Source organism: Aethina tumida, chromosome 2 (genome assembly GCF_024364675.1).
Source record: "Aethina tumida isolate Nest 87 chromosome 2, icAetTumi1.1, whole genome shotgun sequence".
Classification (NCBI taxonomy): Eukaryota; Metazoa; Arthropoda; class Insecta; order Coleoptera; family Nitidulidae; genus Aethina; species Aethina tumida.
Genome location: NC_065436.1, coordinates 18,443,126 through 18,467,685, shown reverse-complemented (window position 1 = coordinate 18,467,685; position 24,560 = coordinate 18,443,126). Strand labels below are relative to the sequence as shown.

General features: G+C 31.6%; 5 protein-coding genes across 8 annotated transcripts in view; 3 read left to right on the top strand and 2 right to left on the bottom strand.

The window, feature by feature from the left end:
- Positions 1–9,725, top strand: part of LOC109602344 (rho guanine nucleotide exchange factor 11) — a 146,717-nt gene extending 136,992 nt beyond the window's left edge. For all 4 annotated transcript variants that reach the window (XM_049962510.1, XM_049962508.1, XM_049962509.1 and 1 more), the window contains 6 exons: positions 5,798–6,090; positions 6,877–7,002; positions 7,601–7,776; positions 7,857–8,048; positions 8,111–8,272; positions 8,329–9,725. In XM_049962510.1, coding sequence (XP_049818467.1) covers positions 5,798–6,090; positions 6,877–7,002; positions 7,601–7,776; positions 7,857–8,048; positions 8,111–8,272; positions 8,329–8,373 — 994 coding nt within the window. In that variant the 3' untranslated portion in view covers positions 8,374–9,725. The remainder of the gene's footprint in view (positions 1–5,797; positions 6,091–6,876; positions 7,003–7,600; positions 7,777–7,856; positions 8,049–8,110; positions 8,273–8,328) is intronic.
- On the bottom strand, positions 9,717–15,209 carry LOC109602345 (structural maintenance of chromosomes protein 4). The gene is made up of 17 exons (XM_020018698.2): positions 14,879–15,209; positions 14,631–14,822; positions 14,399–14,575; positions 14,168–14,272; positions 13,892–14,079; positions 13,697–13,837; positions 13,272–13,644; positions 12,855–13,217; positions 12,595–12,797; positions 12,257–12,441; positions 11,967–12,202; positions 11,601–11,917; positions 11,342–11,520; positions 10,984–11,288; positions 10,682–10,929; positions 10,439–10,622; positions 9,717–10,382 (listed from the first exon to the last, which is right to left on the bottom strand). The coding sequence occupies exons 1-17, from the start codon at positions 15,125–15,127 to the stop codon at positions 10,014–10,016; spliced, it is 4,014 nt and encodes a 1,337-aa protein (XP_019874257.2). The 5' UTR covers positions 15,128–15,209; the 3' UTR covers positions 9,717–10,013.
- A 225-nt stretch (positions 15,210–15,434) lies between these two features.
- LOC109602343 (prefoldin subunit 6) lies at positions 15,435–16,410 on the top strand. The gene is made up of 3 exons (XM_020018695.2): positions 15,435–15,558; positions 15,621–15,863; positions 15,920–16,410. The coding sequence occupies exons 2-3, from the start codon at positions 15,800–15,802 to the stop codon at positions 16,234–16,236; spliced, it is 381 nt and encodes a 126-aa protein (XP_019874254.1). The 5' UTR covers positions 15,435–15,558; positions 15,621–15,799; the 3' UTR covers positions 16,237–16,410.
- A 970-nt stretch (positions 16,411–17,380) lies between these two features.
- On the top strand, positions 17,381–19,652 carry LOC109602349 (pseudouridylate synthase 7 homolog). Its single transcript, XM_020018704.2, has one exon. The coding sequence runs from the start codon at positions 17,455–17,457 to the stop codon at positions 19,552–19,554; it is 2,100 nt and encodes a 699-aa protein (XP_019874263.2). The 5' UTR covers positions 17,381–17,454; the 3' UTR covers positions 19,555–19,652.
- Positions 19,653–19,728: 76 nt separating this feature from the next.
- LOC109602348 (THO complex subunit 3) lies at positions 19,729–21,187 on the bottom strand. The gene is made up of 3 exons (XM_049963166.1): positions 20,772–21,187; positions 20,352–20,713; positions 19,729–20,270 (listed from the first exon to the last, which is right to left on the bottom strand). Exons 1-3 carry the CDS (start codon positions 20,949–20,951, stop codon positions 19,850–19,852), a joined length of 963 nt encoding a protein of 320 aa, XP_049819123.1. The 5' UTR covers positions 20,952–21,187; the 3' UTR covers positions 19,729–19,849.
- Positions 21,188–24,560: the final 3,373 nt, after the last annotated feature.

Genomic DNA, 24,560 nt, shown 5'->3' with positions numbered 1-24,560 from the left:
ATTTAATCTACCGCATTCAAATGTAAAATCTTCTATAAATAAATAAATTACACATGTTTAAACACATTGCCTCCTCAGTTTAATCTTAATCAACCCGAATACGAATATAAAATGTCAAAATTCATTGCGCGTTCGGTCTCATTGATCATGTTGCGGTACTTTAAATTGAATCCTTGATCCAATTGTATCGGTCGCGATCGATTTCCGCCACGATGTGTTTCCAATTGATGGTGGCAACATAAATATGCTGATTTATAAATAAGAATCGGAAAAAATCATCGCGTGTTGTAAAACAAATAATCATTCTGGTTGTTTGAAATTTATTAATTTTATATTATGTAAAACGTGGCTACCGAAATGATGCACTTAGGAAAATTTAATGTATTCAGTTGAAGTATAATTACGTAATACCCCGCATCACCTTGTTTTCGTAGCCTTGCAAAACATGCCTTCAACACAGCCCAATAACTGTCAGGTAACTCATAAAGTACGCGCGTTTCTTTTATCAGTTTATTTTTGCATCTGCCTGTATCGAAAAAACGTTCCGGCTTTTGATCGTATCAGTTTTCCTGGAAAATTTTGGCTAAACAGTCTAAATAACTTTGAAGTGGGTACACACATCAACTTTTAATTCTAAAAGTGTTTGATGATTAAGTGTTGGCAAGTTATTTGGTTTTATCTTGGTTTGTTGTTCTTTCACCCAACAACATTATCTGAAATTAACAAAGAAACAGTTAATTACTCGCTAACAGCTTGTAGGTTTTCCGTTAGATCTTGAAAAACGCATTCCTTATCCATTTCGGTTGAATTCTTACCTTGAACACACATTTGAAAGGTGCAACGCACCACTGACGCAGTGTCAATGAGAACGTAGAAAAAGGTAAATACTATGCCATGCTATCATCACCATCCATCATTTGTTTACGAACTAATTACAATATATCCGTCCAAATATGGATCTAGCGCCTCGGCCAATTTCTGTTGCGGCATAAATCAAAACCTATGAAATAATAACCACTTTTATAAAAATCCAAGACGTTACATTGCGTAGTATAACACACTTACGTCCTTGGTAATGCTATATTTGTAACTGATAGAGGTCTTACATTGTCTATTTGTGTCAGGATTTAATGTCTTTTCGGTGCGGAATCACACTTCCTCGTTTTTATGTTTTTCCATGAAATTAATATTTCAAGATCAGTAAGGTTTCGAACATAAACGCAAAACATCACAACAAATTATTTTTATAAAAACGTATTATTATTTTTTTATTTTATGTTTATGTTATTCTGTTAATGTTAATAACCAATAAACAATACTTATTACTGTTACATACACTATCGCTCATATGTAGAGCAACAAATTAAAAAACATAATCATTTTATTAAAAGAACAATTCTTTTTAATTTAAATTAATTTTATAATTAATAAGTGTCTAAACATTTCGTACCTCAATTATATACGGATATCTTTATTTACGTAGCTTTTATACAACATTTTATTTCGGACAGGGTTCATAAGTAAAGCAACCAAACCCTATATTCAATACAATTGATTTTATAATTTATTTCTGTGCCCGACATCGTTCCTTCAAGCTAAAAATGACTAGAAGTGTTCATTCAACGATACAAATTAAACAATAAATTGTAGAGAAGTTCCGAAATGGTGAAAAACAGAGTAAAATTGCAGTAGATTTAAATTTAAACAAATCGATCATTTCAAGGACGATTTCCAATTTTATCAAAAGGAATGCACTGGAAGGTGTTTCCAAAAGTGGTAGAAAACGCAAGATTAACAGAGTTGTAGACAGAAAAACAATAACGTTATTTGTTCGTGACACTTTTATCTGCGCATCCCGCATAAATCAAAAAATAAACGATCTCAGTATGTTGGTGATTATCATAAAACGAAGACTAAAAAGTGCTGGTCTCTAAGGTAGAAAACCAACAAAGAAGCTCTTCATTTCTGCAAACTATAGAGCAGCGAAACTACTATTTGCAAGAGAACATGTGAACTGGACAAATGGGCTATGGAAAACAATTTTGTTTTGCGATGAAAGTCAGCTGAAAATCTGATGGTATTTCATAGTTGAGAGGACCAATTATTGAAAAGTATAATCTTAAGTACACTAAACCCACTGTGAAGTATGGTAAAAAAGACGTTTTGGTTTGGTATATTTTTCTGGGCTTGGCATGGGCCCACTGGTTAAGTTAGGCGGGATAATGGATCGTTTTGTTTATCGTGACATTCTCTAGAATCATATGCTTCCATTTGACGAAGGTAACATCAGTTTAAAGTGAACATTCCAACACGACAACTATTCGAAACATACGTCTTAGTTAGTTAAAGAATGATTCTCTTCTCAAAGAGTACGTGTCATGCCTTGGCCAGCACAAAACCCAGACCTCAATCCAATGGAACACCTTTGAGAAGAAATTGATCGGAAAATTCCTGCAAAAAGACTGTCAAATATGAAAGAACTCTACGAAGAAGTTCTAAATCATTTGAAAGAAATTTCGAACCATTATATTAAAAAGCTACCAAAATCAATGAAGAAAAGGTGTTTAGAAGTTATTTAAAACAATGGATATTCTACTAGATACTAAATAAAAGAAGGCTAAATGTACGTAAAGTTGTTTTATTTTAAAGTTACTCTAATTTGAATATTTTTCAAATATTAATAAGTACCTAACTAAATCCACTAATAACCGATTATATTGATGTACTGTTTTTATCAAACGTGCTGCATAACTGACAATAATATGGATATTTAAACGTACACTTCTATCAAGACAAATGAAAATTTCTAACGTTGCTTTACATATGGCGATAGTATATATTAAAATAGTTAATAGTAAATTTAATTAGAATAAAATACATTCGAAATTCGATAACTCGAATATTTGGTAATTTTTACTTAATATATCATAGCTTTTTCAAAAATGATAATAAAAATCCTTTCGTCAAACACAAATAACTGACTTTTTCACATTAAAATGACTTCATATAATATAACACTTAATAATAATAGTGATTATATTATGTAATACATATTTTATAAGTTTCAAAATATCTAGTTCAAATTAAAGCATAATTACCTGATCAATATACATTTATTACTTTCTATGTATATATTTTATTTCATATTTGAACGTTATTATAATTTCATTCTACATGTTCCATTTTATGTTATTTCCATGTTAATTTTAGCTTTAAAATCGTAATGGAAACCTATATAACTGTATGTGGTTTATAGTACAAAGCCATTAATTAAAAAGAATTAAAAGGTCAATTGAACCATGTCAATTTAAGCGGTTGCATAGAGAATAGACGTCTGAAATCTCTTCTAACTCCGCTGGTCTAACTGCACTTGCGACGATTACTTTCTTTTGGATCATCTTTAGTTTTGTTTACATAACATTTTAATATTAAAATTATTATCCCAGTTGATTTAATGTTTCGCGATCACTTTTTATATTTGATAATGACATTTAAATTACCGGCTTCGCCAGTTAATATCCGAAGTGATCCATTATTAATCTTCTAAAACCGCAGGTGCAGCCGGCATTAAACTTTTTTGCGGCTGAAAAAGCGGCGATTGATTGACGCGCACATAAATTAAGCGGATTTGAAATTCAAATCGGGTCTCATTCACGACGGTCCGTCGTTGCGTGACCCGCGCTCGGAGGACCCGCTTCCACTCCGCACGATTTGAGGTAAAATGTGCAATTTGCGCGACGTGCGTATTTCAGCGGAAATATTCAGTCGCGCTGCGGAGTCTGTCTGCATTAGTTTGATCCGAAAGTTGGAACGCGTTTGTCTGTGCCGCTTTTTGAAAGATGTAGCGGCGAGTGTGTGTGGGATTGGGGACTTTGCGGTCGTGCGACATGTGGAGTGACGAGTCCAGGAGGCGGTCGTTCGGGGTTGAGGGTGCGACGGACAGTCTGGAGATTTGCGAGGCTCAGGAGCGCAGGGGCAGCTTCTGTCTGACCACGACGTTGCCTCTCAATGAGAAACGGAGGGGCAGCCTCATTTCTAGGTAATACAGACCAATGGTTATGGTAGTAATGGTATAAATGGTTCTCAAATTAATTAATTAATTTTTTATCAAATGTTACTAGTACTATAATTGATTTAAATTATTATCTTCAGATATTGTAGCTATTAAATTAAAGTTCTTAAAATAGTCCCTTGAATGAAATTCTACATTTATCTATGGAACAAAAGGCATAAAAGTGTGAACATTTCTTAAAAATATCAAGGGAATGATAATAGCAATTTTTACATTAACAAAAACGATTTAAAAAATATACCCTGTAAGTGTCTTCCAACATGTTTTTAATATTGTTGAGAAACATTAATTTATACATTTGTTTACAGAACAAAAAACTCAAAAAGGGACAAAAATTTCATAAAATAATGCAGGGAATAACTTCCTAGATTTTTACCCTGTATTTAGAAAATCTCTTTAGAATTATACATATTTTAAAATTTGTGAACAAACATCACATTTAAAATGTCTATCAAAATCATCATTTCTTAAAATGATAAAGGAAATTATAATCTTTTGAATTTGTACATTATATGTAGAAAACATTACATGTTGAAAAACAAAATTATATTATAAAAATTGTATATTGAACAAAAACTTTCAAAAATCATCAAAGGACAGAATAACTCAAGAAATAACCCAGAATTTCTACCCTGTGAAATTATTGTTCAATATGTTATCTACATTTATATTTTATCATCGATTTCTCGAAAAATATGGATTTTAAATTTATGTTATTCATATGATTATTATTTAGCAATAAATAAATGCATTTGCCTTCCAAGTACAAACATTATAGCTATTTGACAACGTATTTGTTTTACTTGATATTTAAAGACTTGAAATTGTCAAAAAATAATAATAATAATTAACTTTGAACAGGTTTTTTGGAACAAATATGTTAAAATTTAAGCCATAAATAAATATTACAAAAATCATCAAAGGACAGAATAACTCAGGAAATAAATCAGAATTTCTACCCTGTGAAATTATTGTTCAATATGTTATCGACATTTATATTTTATCCTCGATTTCACGAAACATATAGATTTTAAATGTATGTTATTCATATGATTATTATTTAGCAATAAATAAATACATTTACCTTCCAAGTAACAAACATAGATATTTGACAACGTATTTCTTTTACTTCATATCTAAAGACTTGAAATTGTCAAAAAATAATAATAATAATTAACTTTGAATAGGTTTTTTGGAACAAATATGTTAAAATTTAAGCCATAAATAAATATTACGTCTCTTCGATTACTGTCGTTCGAAAATAATAATTACGTGTGCATTGCTATCGCAAAAAATGTGGCCTGATAAGAAAATTACTCATGTTCGATTGTTAATTATATTTCATTTATTGTTTAAAATGTCCGACAACGTCGACAACAGAGGAAGCTTTATTCACAGGTATTTATTCGTTTATTTAATAACTGTTGAACGTTACGAAAAGGAAGTTTAACAGTTGAAATATCTAAAAAAACATACACAAATTTACCGATTGTTTAAAAACATTAAACGTCACTAGTAATTTTTTCGGTGTGATTAATGGAAATGTTTATTTACACTCGTCCACGTTGGATATTTATACTAAACCGATAGGCTCCTTAATTTATTGCAAATTGGGACTTTAAAATAGTTTTGCGTTGTTGGTCAGTCTGCCAATAAGTCGGAATGTTTATTCTAAATATACACAACAATATGTACATTATTATTAAATGAACGTTTTACTTCCAGGTGGTTCAAACACTTCAGCGATGTGGTCGACAGAAATAACCTGAAGGATGGTGGCAAGCCGAAGGCGCCGCCAGCTTCCGACCTCGATGACGGCGGCGGCGGTGGCGGAGGCCAGCCGGAGAGCGTTCAAGAACTCCCACCTGCGGCCGATGTGCGCCCCGAACGGGCCGAACAAGTGGCCCATGATGACAAGTCGGCGCCCGAAGAGGACGACGACCAGAGCGCCAAGCGAGAGGACGATGAGAAGTCCGATGGTGAGAAGAGCGCTGACGAAAGCGGCCCCAAGGCTCCAGGTAAATTCACTTGTCAAATTGTGAAATTACTGGTGTAGATAATTCTAGTGAATTTAAAGTAAAACATTCCCTCTTTTGCTGCTTAAAAATAGTTCTTGTTTGTTGCCCTATTATTCGTGTTGATCTGATTATCCTCGTGATTTCAGCGAAATGAATTCATAAATAGACTATTGGTAAACTTAATTAAAGTTACTAGATACATGCAACTGTCAAAAATATCGTTGATAACGTTTATGTAGAGAGGTTCTTGGAATATAATTATCACATCTTACCTTCAAAACGTGTTTTTGAACCGCTAATAGCAAACACATTTCCGTGAAATTATTGAAGTCCATGTTTACAACAGATTTTTATAATTAGTTCCAGATTATTTACACCATTACTCCCATAATCGTTTGTAAATATGTTAATAATGTCTATTTAAAAGTAAGCGGCCAACATGTGTTGCCCGCGAAATTATTAAATGTATATACATCTCAAACATTCTGTTATTAAAACAAGTAACTATGTAACAGTACTACTTCTATGTTGCAGTACTACTTAAATGCTTCACTAGATAAACCACAGAGTCTCTATTGTAATTGTGAGAATATTAGTCAATTTTTACTGTTTATTTAGTACTAAAACATTCAAGCATGGGCAAATTACAACAAAATATAGTTGTACAGTTTGCAACAATTGATGTGATTCGTTCATGCTCGACTGTCATTAACATGTATTAATATTGTTTTAAGTAAAATGAGTGTAAAAAAAGTAAGTAAGGTTTATGTGGTTGTGGTTTTATAGAGAGGGGTGGTGGTGTTGAACAATTACCGAAGGTCACTGCGGAAGAATGGCCGTTGATACAGCCATCACAAGTCCAGGTCGAGGTCCCACCCGTGCACACCGCCGAATCTATGCTCACTCCTCTAGGTAGGACACAATCTATTTTTCTGTTTGCCTACCCTTGCCAAAACACGATGATTGCAACATTGTCATCAGACTTTCATTCACTCACTGGGTGCACAATGTATTAGAAAATTTGAGACCTTTTTTATGTGCTATTGTTTCAGTTTTCAACCTGTTAAATAATTACGTACATAATGTTCTTTTATCTAATTTTAATATTGCTTATTTATTGAAATATTAGCAATTTAGACTTAGGAAATCCGGGATTAAGCTAATTACGACGTTTCCACTAGAAATTTGCGATAGGATTTTAAATACATTTTAATATCACAGTTTACTACTAATGGTTTACTTATACCTTCCACATTTAAAAAGTACTTCCATTTCCGCACTGAATTAGTTGTCGATAGTTGGAACGTTTGGTACTAATGTTGCAATTTGTGTTAGTGTTTCATTATATTGTATAAACATGTTTATATTCTTTGTTATAAAATTTCCTCTATTTTTCGTAGTTTTTTGTAAATACTAATTTTGAATTAATAATGAAACTAAAAATAATTAACCGTCCGAATTCGAAATACAATTAAATCAAGGCAGTTGATAATATTAATATTTTGTGCAGAGCAAATCCGACGCAAGGATATAGAAGTGCGGAAAGCGCTAGAGGATAAAGAGCACTTAGTAGCCGATCTGCTCAACATCCCGAGGGAGGACTTCCAGCATATCGCGGATATGGCTAGCTCCGACGTCGCCGGTCCCCGGGAACCTACTGAGAGATTATTGGCCGCGATCTACCAGGTATTTACATGTTTAAATAAATTATTACTATTTATAATGCATCGTAAACGAGACTTAAAATCCTCTTTCTCATTTTATAGATGGGCCAGTTACAGAAATTAATAAATGAATCACTGAACGTGACCGAATCGGACGCGATTGCGGCCCGTGGAGGCAAGAACGCCGCTTGCGCCAGCCAACAAGTGCAGCAATCGTCGTACAAGCCCCTGTTGCCAGTGGAATCCGTCCAAAGCATCGTCACCACCATTAGTCAACAATTTAACGCTCTTATGGTAAGTAACCCATTTTTTGTCATACTGTAACATTGTTGTGATGTTGTGAATGAATTTTGCAGAGCGACGTAAAGCATTTAGAGGATGAACGAGACCTGTTTAGAAAGGAGAACGCCAAATTGCGGGAGCGTCTCCACGAACAGTGCAACTTACACGGACCCGCCGCAGAAAGCCCAACCGAGGCTGAATCTTCAGATAATGCTGATGACTTGGCAAATATGGAGGTACTTTTGAAAATACATTTAACGTAGGGATAACTTAATGGCGTTAATATTTGCAGGAAAGTCTACAAAAAAATGAAGACGGTGAAGTTGTGGAGCAATGAAGAGCTTTCTGAATAGAAAGTAAGGAATTGGTCTAAAGCAATAGTTAACGTATCAACACGGCTGAAATCGTCGTCAGAGTTTTGATTTTGTAAAAAGGACGTTAATTATTTTTCTTATATTTTAAATGTATAGGTACGCGAGGTTAAAAATATATTAATTAGCTAAGCCTAAGTCGTCCCACGGGACGTCCATATTTATATATATATTTGGTATTAATATTATTTTTTATAAAGAACCATGAAAAATTGTGATTTTTTACATGCAAAAGTCTTGCATTTTGATGACACCAGTTGAAACTATAGAGAACAATACGGGGAAGAAAAGTATTGTCGGTGCAATAAAAAAACATGCTTTTGTGGCCGTTATTCATTATTATAAATCGCTTATGTGAGCCGTGGAACACAGAAATGATAATGCTCCCAATAAATATTGTGTATTTACCTCTGTACATAACAAAAACTACTTTAGATTAAGTAAAATATTTGTATTTTGTCCAATTTCTCTGTTTGCGTAAACATTATATTATTAAATACAATTACTATAGAATTGGGTTTTTACATAAATACATTTTAGTGATATAAAACAAGTATTAGTCGATTAAATGTTTTTTGTAATTGTTATTATAAATTGCTTGATTTTAAATGTTCGTTAATAATTATGCATTACGTTATTTATTTTATACAAGTATGTGGCATTCCTGTATTTCATAAGTCTTACACTTTCTATAAGCGACTAAACCTTTTTAACCACTGTAACGTGTATATACTATTATGGCTAAACTTGTATTTCTTAGTCACTATAGATTTGTTCTGTTTTATATTATGTATTTTACCGATTTATGTAAAAAGGCTGATGTAAATGTATTTTATAATAAAATGAGTCTCCTTCGCATTGTTCCAGACAACTGAACTGGGCGGCTGGATTTTACTTTCCTCCGTTGCAAGGAGAAACAATATATCCTCTACCTGCTCATAGTATTGTATTTATTACTTTCGGTGTATTTTAATATTAAATTGCTTTATAATCGGCTGGTGATCGAATTCGATCTAGGACCAGTGATGTTACTGTTATAGATTTTTTTGATAATATTAAAGTGCCTTTCTGGACACCACAGTTGTTCACGATGGTTAGTAAATAAGCTTTTGTATAACTGCTTTACAAATGTGCATTTTTGTTAAAAAATACTTAGCATTTATATGAATAGAAGTGTTATTTTGTACTGTGTATAATTTTAGTTTTATTATTTATCTTCTTCAGCGAATTATATATAATGAATGATGTCACAGCATCTAATTTGTTAAATGTATACAGAAAAAAATGCTATATAAGTTATTAAAGTATATCAACCACACTCTTTGTTTTTTATTTCATAAAATATATTTCACATTTTATTATAAAAATATATAATATTGTAAAAATGAAACTTATTTGAATTAACTAAAATATGAATATATTACAAATTATTTATCATAATTAGATTTAAAATTAATAAACTGGTACTGTAATAAAAATAATGAAACTACAAAAATTAATTGGTTTCATATACACTATCTTATGTGTTTATGTACCTGATAGTACACTTAAAATAAGTAAAATGATAAAAGTGAAAGAGTTTGTATAGTATAAAAAGTCAACTCGATCAACTTGAGCTATCATCTACTTCCATTTCTTCATCAATAAAAGAATCGGCAATGCTGGTATTTAGTTGTTCATCCATATTGCTTTTGCTAGCCGTCAACTCGTTCGAGTCGTTTCGATTTACGGTTTTATTAGTTTTATCTTCGGGTTGTTTATCGCCTTCAGTTTCATCTGAAGAAACACCCACTTGATCTTCAAATTGCGGAACAACTTGGTCCTGTGGTTCATCAGCTTTTTCCTGTTCTCTTGGATCAATGGTAATCGACTTCGTACAGTTGTAAGTTTTATAGATACCAACAAGGTTGTCGCACAGCTCGAACATGTTTGAACGTAATGAGATAATGATGAACTGAGCATTCTTTGTGCGTTCCTATAATTATAATTTAATAGTGTAAATATAAAGTAATATAGATGGGAAATGTTTACCTTAATATAATGACCCACAATTGAAACATTCTTGAAATCTAAAGCAGCATCGATTTCATCCATAACGTACAGAGGCGATGGCTTATAGTAGTGAAGAGCAAATACCAGAGCTAATGAAGACAACGTTTTTTCACCTCCAGATAAATTTTCGATTTTTTTCCAAGATTTTTTTGGTGGTCTCACACTAAAATTAAATAAGTCTCAAACGTTAAATAATAATACTACTACTCTTTAAGTACTTACTTAAACTGGATGCCTTCAGTGAAGGGATCAAAGGAGTCAACCATTTCGAAATCTGCATCACCCCCTAAAGTTATCATTTGGTACATTTCCTTTAACTTGAGTTTTATAATATTATACCCAGTTAAAAATTCATCTTTTCTTTGTATCCTTAAGTTGTCATAAAGTTTTCTCATTTCCAACCTCTTACTGGTGATGCCTTCTAATTCGTTGGATCTCTCCACAAATATCAACTGCTTTTTCTTATATTCCTACAAAAATCAAAAACTTAATGGAGAGGTAATTTAATTAGTTTTATAATTTACTTGAATCGAACTTAAATTTGGTTGAGCCGCTTTTAAAAATTGTTCGGCTTTTTCCAGTTCCTTTTGTACCGATTCTAATGATCTCTCATCAAGTTCTTCTTCGGAAAATTTCTTTAATTCTTCAATTGGTTTATCCGGTATCTCTTGAAGTTTCAATTTTGATATCTTCACCTCCCACTGATGAATTGTAGCCTTTATATCGCTAACAACCTTATTGGATTGTTTCACCTTTTCATCCACATCAATTTGTTCCGATTTAAACTTCATATCCTGCTTATTCAACTTATCCATATTCTTTTTCACCTCTAAAAATAAGCAGTTTTTACAAATATTTAAGGATTTCGAGCTATCGACTTACCATTGTAAGTTTCTTCAGCAGATTCAAGTTGCTCAGTAACGTCATTAAGGCACGTTAGTAGTTTGGCTGCGTCTTCTTCTACCTCATCTCGTTCCTTCTTCATTTGAGTTAACCGATTTTCCATATCAGTAATGTCAGCTTGCATTGTGGCTATTTTTTCTTTAGATTTTTCAGAATTCCTAAATATATGATATTGATGAATTATGATATTTTGTGTTTCATATGTGATAAAAGTTTATTAATATTTCTACATATTTACCTGGCAGCTGAATTCATTGCAACTCTCAGCCTTGTAATTTCCGTCTTGCATTTATCAATTCCCGTTTTTGCTTCTTTTATGCTCTTATCTACAGCATTCATTTTTCCAGCAGTCTTTTGTTTGATTTCTTTATTAAGCTGATCGACAACTTCTTGAAGTTTTCCCGTGGCTTCCATTGCCTTGTCATACGCCGCCTTCTTCTTTTCCACAACATCAGTGAGCTTTTTAACCGTGGCGGGATCAGACTTCGCAGATTTAGCTTTTTCTTTCTGATCTTTAAGTTGTCTTGCAATTGATGGATGTTGCTCTTGAAGAGACTGAAAACCGGTATAATTAATTATTATACTATGTCGGAAACACTCATACCTTTATTTCTATTGTGAACTTCTCTTGGTCGATTTTCATCCTTCGCAGTTCCGGCTCCAATACGGCAATTTGATCCTCAAGTTCAACCGTTCTACGTCTTAGTTGACGCACGGTATCTTCCATTCCCTCTACTTCTTGTTCTAAATTCTCTAATTCTTTAGGATCAATATTACACACAGCCACCTTCTGACCCATTCGTCCTCTGCTCACTTGTTTACCGCCACCACTCATAGTACCTTAAATAAAATGACGTATTTTCGTATTACTCGAAATATTTTAGTAATATATACCTGTGGTTTCAATGAGATCGCCGCTCAAAGTGACGACTCTGTATCTTGTATTTCCATAGGCAATTCTGGATGCCTGTTCTAGATCTGAAGCTACTAAAGTATCCTGTAATGCGTAGTAGAAGGCCGTCTTGACTCTTTCATCTTGTATCTTAATCATATCGTATAGACGTGGTACGTTTTCAGGCCTGAATCATATCATAAGTGTTTTTTCACTGTTCACTAGATTTAATGAATCTAATAAAACATAGACAATAAAAAACAAAGAAGGATTTTTATAAAATGTACCCTAATCAGTTCTCTCAAATTTTGAAGAATCATAAAAAGATTAAAGAACTTACGTCTTGATTTTCGAATTCGCTTGAGCCCCCAGATGTTCCTGTTTATCAAGAGCGATAAAGGTGCCTCTACCGATATCGTGCTTCTTTAAGAATTCGATGCACCACTGTGCTGTTTCCACAGTGTCAACCACGATGTTGTCCAATGGTCCACATGCCGTTGAAATGGCCACATCATACTTCTGGTCTATTGCTCCAAGATCACCCTAAACAGAAATTTTATAATATAAAATGTTTGTTAATTGATCTCTTTTATTACTCACCAATCGTCCAAATATCCCTTTGCAATTTCCTTCCCTCGCCTGTCGCATCAAGGAATCCAAGACTTTCCCCCTGGATCTTGAAGCGTTCATAGAGTTACGTTTCTCTTCAAGATTGTACTTTTTGGATCGGATTTCAGTAATAATTTTCGATTCCTTAAGTCGCACTTCATTTAACTCGTCAGTTGCATTTTTCAATGATTTTTCTGTAGCGGGGATTTTTTTCTCCAAAAGTTTGGTTTGTTCCAAACGTTCCTTAATGAGTTTGTCGTTTTTCTCGTAGAGTGCAGTCAATTCTTCCAATTTGGATTGTTCTGTCACTTCACTACTCATATAAATCTTTAACTCTGATTCTGCAAGGCAGAACTAAAAAAAGAGGTGTTAGTCTCATTTCATTTATGATTTTTGGTATTTACTTACGGCCGATTTCGTCTCTTCTTCTGTCTTTTTAAGCACCAACAGATCATTCTCCACATCTTCTCTTTTCTCTTGTAGTGCTTTTGTTTCTTCTCTTAGAGCAGATAGTAACTTAGTTCTTTGCTCCTCACTTTTTTCTAACTTTTCTTTAAGTTGTTGTTGTTTTTTCTCAGCTTCTTCAATACCATTTTTACTTTCCTCTGGTTGTTTCAGCATTTTTTCCAGTTTCTTCTGTTCTTCAGCCAGCAAATCTTTAGTTTTTTTACGATTTTTGTTAGTTAGTATCATAGTTTCTTGTAATTCTACATCTTTATTGTTGGCCTTATTATAAGATTGTTTCAAACCCTCTTTCCTTTTTTCAAGGCTTTCATATTTTCTATAAACAAGCATATGTTATGTTGCTTTCTTAAATCACTTTTAATACTTACTTTGCTTCCTCTTCAAGTAATTTTTCACTGTTTTCTTTTTCTTTGGCAAATTCTGCTATTTTTTCAGCCAGTTCCTTTTGTCTGTTGACATGTTCTTCAAGCTCTTTTTCTGCTGTTTCACACTGAACTTGAACTTGTTGTCTACAAGAAATCAAATTGAAAAACATGATAGGCTTAGTTGAGTTTAAAACTCACATATTTTTTTGATAAATAAAATTATGACATTGTACTATAGTGTTCTCAGTTTTCAAGAAACCAATGGCTTCTTCCATAGGGCCCTTTAGTTCTTCCAATTCTTTTTCAATCAATCGAAGCCTGTTCAATTTTTCAGTCCTCTTTTCATTTAGAAGTTCAACTCTATCATGTAATTTTGTCAAAGGTTTCTGAAGATAAAAATTTATATATGTGTGACAAGATTGTAATAAACAATCCACATTTATATTATGAAATAATTAAAATTTTCAAACTTGCCTTATACCTGGAAGTTCCTATAACATCTTCAAGATATTCTAACATTCCTGATTCATGTTCAGTTTGTGCTTTGCATTTCATCATAGCAATTTGTTCTACCTCCCCCTAAAGATTATAACAAAATGTGCCTTGTGTCTTAGTTTGACTTTTTTAAAAAATTAATAAATAATAAATAAAAAGATGCAATAAAATAATAAAATATATTTGAAATTTATATATACAACAATGTACCTGTAGGATGAGAAATCTGTTATGTTGTAAATCAATGCCATGTTGTTTTAATAGGTTTCCAACTTCCTTAAAATGCACTCTCTTGTTATTCAGAGTATAAAAAGATGAATTGTCTTTGTTTGCTGTGCGAGAGACAACAAATTCACTACCAGGTACAACATCATAATTATCTCCTTCCTTAAAATGATTTAATTATTTAACCATATTTATGAGCACAAATAATTTCACTTACTCTATCTATAACTAATGCAAAATGAACTGACACAGTACAAGACTGCACATTTCTGTGATTTTCTGAATTGTGCAGCAATACAGAGATTTTCTTGGACCTAATTTTGGTGGCACGATATCCAAACACAAACAACATTGAATCAATAACATTACTTTTGCCACTTCCATTTGGTCCCACAATTGCATTGAAGCACTAAAACATCATAACATACTAATTAGAGTGTTCAGGCACATCTATCACTTAAATACTTTATGAAAAGGACCAAGGACTTGTTCTTCAGCATAGCTCTTGAAGAAATTGTTGACTATCTTTATGATCAGTAAACGGGGTCCGTTGGGGTCTAATGTTAACGCTGGTTTAGTCGGCGGTGGAATATAAATTCCGTCGACTCTCTGTCCTCCTTCTTCCTCATCATAATAATCAGAGTCGGAATCACCTCCCGCGTTTTCTTGATCGGAACTATGTTTACGTTTCCTTGGTGACGATGAAGATGCCATTTTTAGTGTAATGTCCCAAGTTAACAACAATCAATTATACCAAACTAAAAATAATAGTACATAACTAAAGACGATTTAAATTTTATCAACGGTTCTGTTTTAAACCCTACTTTGTATCACAGAATACCAACATTGCATGATATTTGTTTTGGATAGAAAAATTTGTATAATACATATTTAAGATATATTACACACATAATATGTTTTGACAACTTTAGTTTTTTATTTTAATATACTGAAAATGTAAATAAAATAATGGTTTTAGAGTAATATTTTATTTCTAAATTTGAATTTTGAATAGTTTTCTATTTTTTATGTTGGTGGTTGAAAATCATGAGTCGGTATCCACGAGATTATGGCGGCATCTTTAGCGGTACATGTGATTTGTCATTACAGGAACCTAAAACGTAAAAATTCAAATGAAACACTGGGTTAATATTACTAAGGTTATAATTCATAGTTTTATTATTTAACCAATTTCTGTCATTTGTAGATTAAACAAGAAGCGAATTAAATTTTCGTTCATTGCCCAAATTCTAATTCCAATTTCTAGCTGCTTTCTGCTTCTAAGTTCACGGCTAAGTTCATCAGTTTGCTTCTGTCAATTTCAATTTTTTTCGATTGCCTTATTTGGAATCCACCTGGGAAGTAAATTCTTATAAATTCATAAAAATGAGTGAAGATATCCAAAGAAAACTGCAGTCTGAATTGGATAGCTTTAAAAACAATCAAAAAGGTATGAAATTATTAAATATTCAGCGGTTTTTAACAACTTAACCTAATATTTTCCAGAACTTCAAAAGGCAATATCAACGAGGCAACAATTAGATGGTCAATTAAATGAAAACGAAATAGTTAAACAAGAACTGGACCTTCTACCTGAAAATGGGAAAGTTTACAAATCAGTAGGGCCAGTATTAATCAAAACAGAATTGGTGGAGGCGAAACAAAATGTGTCAAAAAGAATGGATTACATAGCTAAAGAAATTAAACGTGTGGATGAACAGATTATTACATTAGAAAAGAGACAGGACTCACACAGGGAAGCTTTAACCAAGTTACAACAACAGTTTGAACAAGCTCAAGTTAAGGCTGCATTGCATGCCTAGTTCACATTTATTTAATGTGGGTAAAACTTATTTTTGTTCACTGACACACATGTTGCTACAAATAGGTTTAAATTTAGTTTGTCTGCAATGAAACATACACTGTAACATTAAGAATTTTTTGATTTTATTTATTAATATCTAAAAACCACTCAAATAATAAATAATGTTTTCTTACCTGATAGTTTTTTTTAGTCACACTTCATATTATATCATTGTTACCTGTTTTATTTAAATACTGCTTATTTTTTATGAAATGACTATTTTATTGTTTTTTCTAATTGACACACCAACTGATTCAATTGATTTATGTGTTTATGGTGGAGAGACATTATTTTATTTAGTTTTAATAGTATGAATTTAAATGAAAACTATCTTTTTCTTAAGAAGTCAAAAATATTCTGCCTTGTCAGACACTGAATTATTTCAGTCACCAAATAATGATAATAAATCATTATTTTTATTTAATATATCAGATTAAACTTTGTCAGATCATATTTTTTTGTAAGTCAAACCTTGCTTTCACTTAATATTTGAAACATTTACTTTTATTCTGGTGGGATGTCATCGAGAGTTTTAGGATCTGATCAGGTCAGTATCAGTTAGTGTAAAGCTCCAGTATTTCAATACTACTTTGCATGCATCCACTGCAGTGCATATGCATGGACCACCACTGACTTATAGTATATTTATATATTTATAAATATAATACTCAATAATTAAAACAGTGAATTTATAATTATTTTTGGCTGCATATATGACAGACACGATTCATGGTAAAATTAATTAAATTCATTATGTTAATTAATTTAATATTTATTTATATTTATAAAAAATTCTGAACCACATCAATATTAGTTTTTACAATTAAAATTGAAAATAAAGTAAAATTATAATTTAACAATAGTAGATTTATAAGTATATTGCAAAAATTAATATATTAACATAAAATATATTCAAAATCATTCACTACCAATCATTAAAAATTCCCAAAAATATTTTACTATTACCTTTAGGTGCCCTATGCTTTCTTTCAGTGTATATTGTCAGTGTATATATATTAAGTATATATATATATATTAAGTGTATATAGTCTTTGCTTTCTTTTATAATGTAGTTCAAATGAATGATTTTCTAAGATCGTAAACATAACCTAATCGTCGGCATCCACGATAGTGTGGGTCTTCTACTACGTGGTTGTCACAATAATTCTTGTTAATTATGTCTGGACGGTTTAATAAAAAACGCAACTTCAAGAATCAAAAGGGATGGCATAAGAAACCGACACGTGATTTCGTTCACAATAAACCCAAGGAGTATCGCCATACGGAGCAGCTGTCTGAACCAGAAACGGGAATAACAGAATATTTGAGTGATTTTGAAGGATTTTCTGGAATATTGAAATCCAGATTTTCAGACTTTCAAGTGAATGAAATCGATCTGGATGGAAATGTAGCTAAGTTAACTGATACGAACATACCCAAAGACTTTCGGTCAAAGGAAGCAAAAGTTGATTACAAAACTATCAGTGAAACTCCCATAGAGGCAATTCCACAACAGACATGGGAAGACATAAAAAGCTTAATGGATAGTGAAGAAAGTAAATCTGTGCAACTGAATGCAGACAATTTAGAAAAAGATCAAAGGAAAATTATACATGAATGCATTAAAAAGCATTTTGGGGCTAAACTAGTTGCACAGACTATAACAGTTGATGATAAGAAGATTCTGGAATTTAAAAAATCAACTAAAGAAAACGCTGAACGTCGTTCTGAAGAGTGGCCTGCTGATAAAGGTGAATATGTTCATTTTATATTATACAAGGAATGTATAGACACTTTAGATGCTTGCATGAAAATTAGTGATTGCATCAGAACAAACTGTCAAATATTTAATTATGCAGGAGTAAAAGATAAAAGGGCAAAGACAACTCAATGGGTGTCTGTTCGTAAAGTTGAACCATGGAAACTTATTATTAAGACTAAGCCACTAAAAAATATTAAAATTGGTAACATAACATTTAAAGATCATCCACTAAAATTGGGAGACTTGTCTGGAAACAAATTTCGAATTGCCTTGAGAAATGTAACTGCAGATAATGACCTTATTAATAAGTCTTTACAGTTTGTTAAAGACAATGGATTTATTAACTACTATGGACTACAAAGATTTGGTAATGACAAAGAGGTACCTACATTTGATATAGGTGTAAAATTAATGCAAGGCAAATGGGAAGATGCAACAAAGTTGATTTTGAAACCCAAAAAATCTGATGACCCCAGCTTGGATATCTCCAAAGCTAAATTGATCTATAGAGAATCTGGTGATGCTAAAAAAGCTTTTGAAGCATTATCATGCAGTAAAAATACATGTATAGAAGCAAAATTACTGGAGGGATTATCTAAAACAGGAGAAAATGAATATGTGAATGCCTTGGAAAAAATACCAAGAAATATGAGATTGTTGTATATTCATTCATTTCAAAGTTTAATTTGGAATAAAATGGTTTCAAAACGAATAAAAGAGTTTGGTTTAAAACCTGTAATAGGTGATTTTGTTGTAATTGGAGAAAAGACCATTAAAAGTGACAGTGATACAGACAGTGAAGATATTCTATGCAAACAAGAGATAAAGGTTTTGAAAGAAGATGAATTGGGACAGTATACTATATTTGACATTGTATTGCCTCTTCCTGGATATGACATAAGTTATCCTGACTTCATGAAGGACTATTATAAAGAAGCTTTGGCAGAGTATGATTTGACACTAGAAATGCCTAAACAAAAAGTTAAAACATACACATTAAGTGGAACTTACAGAAATATACTAATGTCTGTAAATGATTTATCATGGAAAACATTAAATTATAAGGAACAAAATGATAATCTAATTTTATCAGATTTTGAACAACTAAAAGGACAACAAGAACCAGTAAATGTTGAGGGTGGAAAATTTAAAGCTTTAGTTATGGAATTTTCATTGTGTTCTTCATCTTACGCCACAATGGTAATTAGAGAGATCATGAAAATTGATACTTCCACAAGTACACATGCAAAAATGAATAATTATGCCACTGAAAATAAACAAAAGAAAATTTCTTTGGATATATCTGAGAATTTTAAATCAGAACCAAAGGAAATAATGCAGGAGAGCAGCCTCATTGCTGATAAGGCAAAGTATGAAGAATTTAAAAGGAACATTTTCAATGTAACATCCCCTGTCAAGAGACCATCAGATGAAGACAAATCTGTGCCAAACAAGAAACTTAAAGTTGAAGAAAAAAAGGAATCTGGAATTAAAATGGAGGCCTCCCTTGTATAATTCGTTTATTTATATATGTATTCTGTATATACGCATATCAGTTATATTTCATTTAAACATTTTTGTAACCTGTAATAATAAAATTACATCAAAATATATTCAGTTTATATTTCTTGTCCTACAATAGATTGGTTAATCTATTTTACTACATATAAAGTATTAATAAAAAAAGTGTGAGCAATCAACTATTTTATTTATTGTTAATTAAAATTTTGTAGAATTTATTGTAATGATGAAAAGGGAGTCAAATTATATACAAGGCAAATCATACAAATTAATTTATTAATTGATATGATCAGTCTGATGGAAATCCCCAAACTTTTAGACTTCCTGCATCCCTTTTTCTGTCATAAGTGTCTTTATCATCACAAGCATATGCCAACAAATAGAGTGACGGGTGCCAGGCTACCGTAAAAGTTGCCGCCTCTACTGAAATATCTGCAATTTTATCCCCAGTTTCCACAAATCCAATATCAATAATTAGATCTTCTGATGCTGAAGCTAACAGCTGTCCATCGTGACTAAACGATATCGTTCGAACCGGCCAGTCCATTCTTGTGAACACACGTACACACGCCAGTTCGTTGATGTCCCAGAGAGAGACGAGCGCATCCGCACTGCCAGTTGCAAAGTACTTTCCTGTTGGATCAAATTCAATGCAGATACAGGTACCAGGATGGGCCTTAAGAATATGTTGACGTTTTAGTTCTGGATAACTGAAATCAAGAAATTTTTTATAATATATAGTATCTTTTAATTAAATTAGTAAATTTATAAAATTTGACAACAGTATTTACCTTAAAATATGTACACATCCCTGACCATTAGTTAAGAAAAAGAGATCACTGCTGTTATTCCATGATATCTCATTGACCTCAAAATGGAACTGTTCCTCTGCTTCAATCTTATGAGTCCTCGCATCAATGAATGTCACTAAATCTTCCTTATTACCTACTGCAATAGTATTACCATTTGGGGACCATGTGATATTGATATTTTCACCCTTTGTGTTTATAGTAGCTACGCATTTTTGGACTCGGGTATCCCATATTCTCACTGATTTGTCACCACTTGCTGTACTTAGAAGATCAGGGTGTGTTTGATGCCAGCACAACTGATCCACTGATCCTCCATGGCCTTTGAAATTAATTTCCTTGTTCTGAAATTAATAAATTATCATTTTTCAGCTGATAGATAGAAGAAATAATTCCACTTACTAGTCGGTCTCGGTCAAGAGTATAAATACACACGGACTTATCAAACGAGCCTGACGCCAGTCTCTTTCCATCACAACTCCAACCTACTGAGTGTACTTTTGATGAATGGCCCAAGTACTCTTTTGATTTGTTATGGGTCTTAAAGTAATTTTGAAACTCTTCTATTTTCTCTTGAAACATGTTTGCCTTCTAATTCAAACACATAAACACAACCTTAACCTCAAAAACCGGCAATCAACAGCACAGAACTTTAATATTTTTATCACAGAATTATATTACATTTAACAGTACTACTATCTCAGTTTTAACATCAGTAAGTAAATGTTAGTATTTTACAAATATTCGGAAATAATAAATAATAAATGAAACATGAACGAAAAGATTAGTTCATATGGATAATAAGACTGTAGGCAACAAATCACATTTTTTTGTAGTTAAAATGTACGATGAATGTTCTTTCTACTGATATATTTCAATAATCGAAAGATCATTCGAATGATCGATTATGCTTGTCAAAATACTTAATATCTCATACGGACATCGAGTTGTCTGCGCAGATTTCAAAGTAACGAGTGACAAAATATTTCGCAGAAGCGTGATACAAATCATTCGTTCATCCGAAATGTTTTATCACTCGGTGTTTCGAAATATTTCGATTGTCTTTTAAAATCAGATGCGCAGATTCAAGTTTTCGAGATATCATTCATAATTAGTGACGGGCGATTATGAGTGATATAATCGAAATATATCGATTATGGCCGATCACTCGGTCATTCGATTATTCCAAACGATTATGAATGATATCTCGGAAACTCGAGTCTGCGCATGATTTTAAAGGATAATCGAAATATTTCGAAAAACCGAGTGATGTGGTAAAGTGATCTATGATTTATAGTCTAAATATTTCGATTATCATTCAATATCTAAATTTTGGCACAATACACTTCTTGACAACGTTGCATATAAACGACCGAATATAGAAACACACCTAAATAAATAATATTTAGTAAATAATATTTGATTTTTATATTCATAACCTTCAGTACAGTTAAAACATGCATAAATATTAAAAATTTACATAATCGAATAACCGAAATACTACATCATTCATTGGAAATATTTCGTCACTCGTTAGTTCGAAATGTGCGCAGACAACTCGATGTCCGTATGAGATATGAAGTATTTTGTCATTCATAATCGATCATTCGATTATTTGTATCGATTATTTCGAATCATTCGATTATTGAAATATATCGATTATACACTATTCATAATCGTTTGGAATAATCGAAGGACCTAGTGATCGGCCATAATCGATATATTTCGATTATATCACTTATAATCGCCCATCACAAAATTTTTGATGGCACGCACAAAATCAAAGTTATTTTTTTTTATAAGTTATCTTTTTTGATAGAAATGAATTAAAAATTATTAATCTACACTTAATTTATAATATAACTTATGATATAAATTTGTAGTACTGAATCGTCGAATTATACATTTTATTATTAAAATATAGCATGAATTCTCTCGAAATATATAAAGATGCGCATTAGATAAAATTTTGAAATATGAACCATATATTAAATCTATGTACAGCAACAAAAATCACATTAAAAACAATTGTTTTTAACGTGAATTTTGTTTCTAGCATATTGCTTTTTGTAAAACATTGGTTAATAAAAAATTGTTTAAAGAGGAATTGCTTTTATTTATTTATTTAATTATACTTTGTCTATTTTGTCTACGGCTACATTAAAAATCTGAAGAAATGATTGTTGTTAATCTTCGGGAAGTGGAAATCATTTTTTCAACTTACCACTTTAATATCTCAACAAAGTTACCATTCGTATTAACATTTGTTAATTCATTTATTTTCGAATGGCATTTTGAATACCTAGTAAAAATTTATAAACCTTTGTGATAATAATTAATACACAGCTTAATTAACATATATTCTTTATTCATTATACATTATATTTGTATCAGCCAATTTTCTAATAATGTTTATTTCGTTCCCCAATCACATCATTAAATAACTAATCCAATTTAGGTGAATTCTCTTCTGGTGTTGAATTGTCATTGATCATTCTTTCCACTTCACTACCAATAGTTTCTACAAACGCATCATTCTCTTCTTCTCTCAGAAGCTCAGCACCTCAGCATAGCGCTCTCTTCAGAGGTTTTTTTTCCAAAAATAACAGTCAATGTTTTTCTTTTTAGTATTATTATAGTATTGAGAAATGTTTGTATTTAAAATGTTTACTTCTGCTCAAAGACTCAGGCAAATAAACTTAATCATGGATAAGATATTTTTATCGTTGTATATCGTTATTATTTATGTATACTTTCATAAAAAGGTTATTCCCCAATAACGGTTTCATCACCATAGACATAGAATAACCTATACCATATACTAACACAATAGATAGTCCAACTTTCGATATAATTTGTGGCTTCGAATAAATAGGTGGCATATTTAAGAAAGCTATTCGTATGGATAAAAAAATCTCTTTTGTATACGATTATTCATATTTAATGTTGATAAACAGAAATCTTCACTTCTATGTTGGTCACTAATAAATGTGCATTGTTTTCAAAACATATTTTTAACAAAAGACAGCTTATACTCTTCTGTAACAAGCTAGTCAATCGTTCGAACATTTTTCATTACATTTTTTTCCTAAATAGTAATAAATATTTCATTGGCTTATCGGAATCAGTACGTCATCTCTTTGATTTTGCTATATGGAATTCTGTATTAACATGTTTAAGGGGCTTTTCGGTTAAATATCCTAGCAATATATAAAAATTAATGATATGTTATAATTATGAAGAATATTTTTTTGTAAAGCTCAAAAATCACCTAATTTGATTGTAATAGTTTCTATATTTTTAATTTCGAAGATTTATGGACATAAGAAAAAATATTACGTTTGCACTTACGGAGCACATTCGTTATATGAACCCATTGAAAGACTGTGGTAGCTAAATAAATGCAACACACTGTAGAGAAGAATTAGTGAAATACACCAGAAACAGTTACAAGAGACGATTAAAGCGAAATCTGGTAATAAGTATTATAAAAGCATATAAATTCTGAAATTTGTGTATCTTTCACCTGATATGATATCACATTAGTAATAATTATGTTTGTTTCCAAAAAAAATGTTGTACAAAGTTTTTTCTTAATTATTAATATTATTTTTTTAAGAAACATAATAAAAATCTGAAGAAATATGATTTTAATATTTTACTATTGTAAATCTTCGGAAAGTGGAAATCATTTTTTCAATTTACCAATTCAATATCTCAATAAAGTTACCATTCGTTTTAACATTTGTTACTTCATATATTTTCGAAAGGCATTTTGAACAGATGTATCTGTAAAAATCTATAAATCATTCCAATAATAATTAATACACAGCTTAATAAACATATATTCTTTATTCAAAAGTACAATACATTATATTTGTATCAAAATTAGAAAGGCAGGTTTCTAATAACAGAAACTACTTGTTTAATTAGTCTGGAAATATTTTCAATTGCAACACATACTTCCGAAATTTTTATTAACCATTTTGATAATGTAGTACCAAGTTCCTTAAAGAATTCGAAGAATCCATTCAAGTACCCCATAAATTCCGATTGTTGATGAGAAGGCATTGATCTTATATAGTGCTTAGCCTCTTCTCGTCGTTTATTTATATTCTCAAAAGCCTCATTAAATAACTGATCCACTTCACATGCATTCTCTTCTGGTGTTGAATTGTTATTGATCATTCT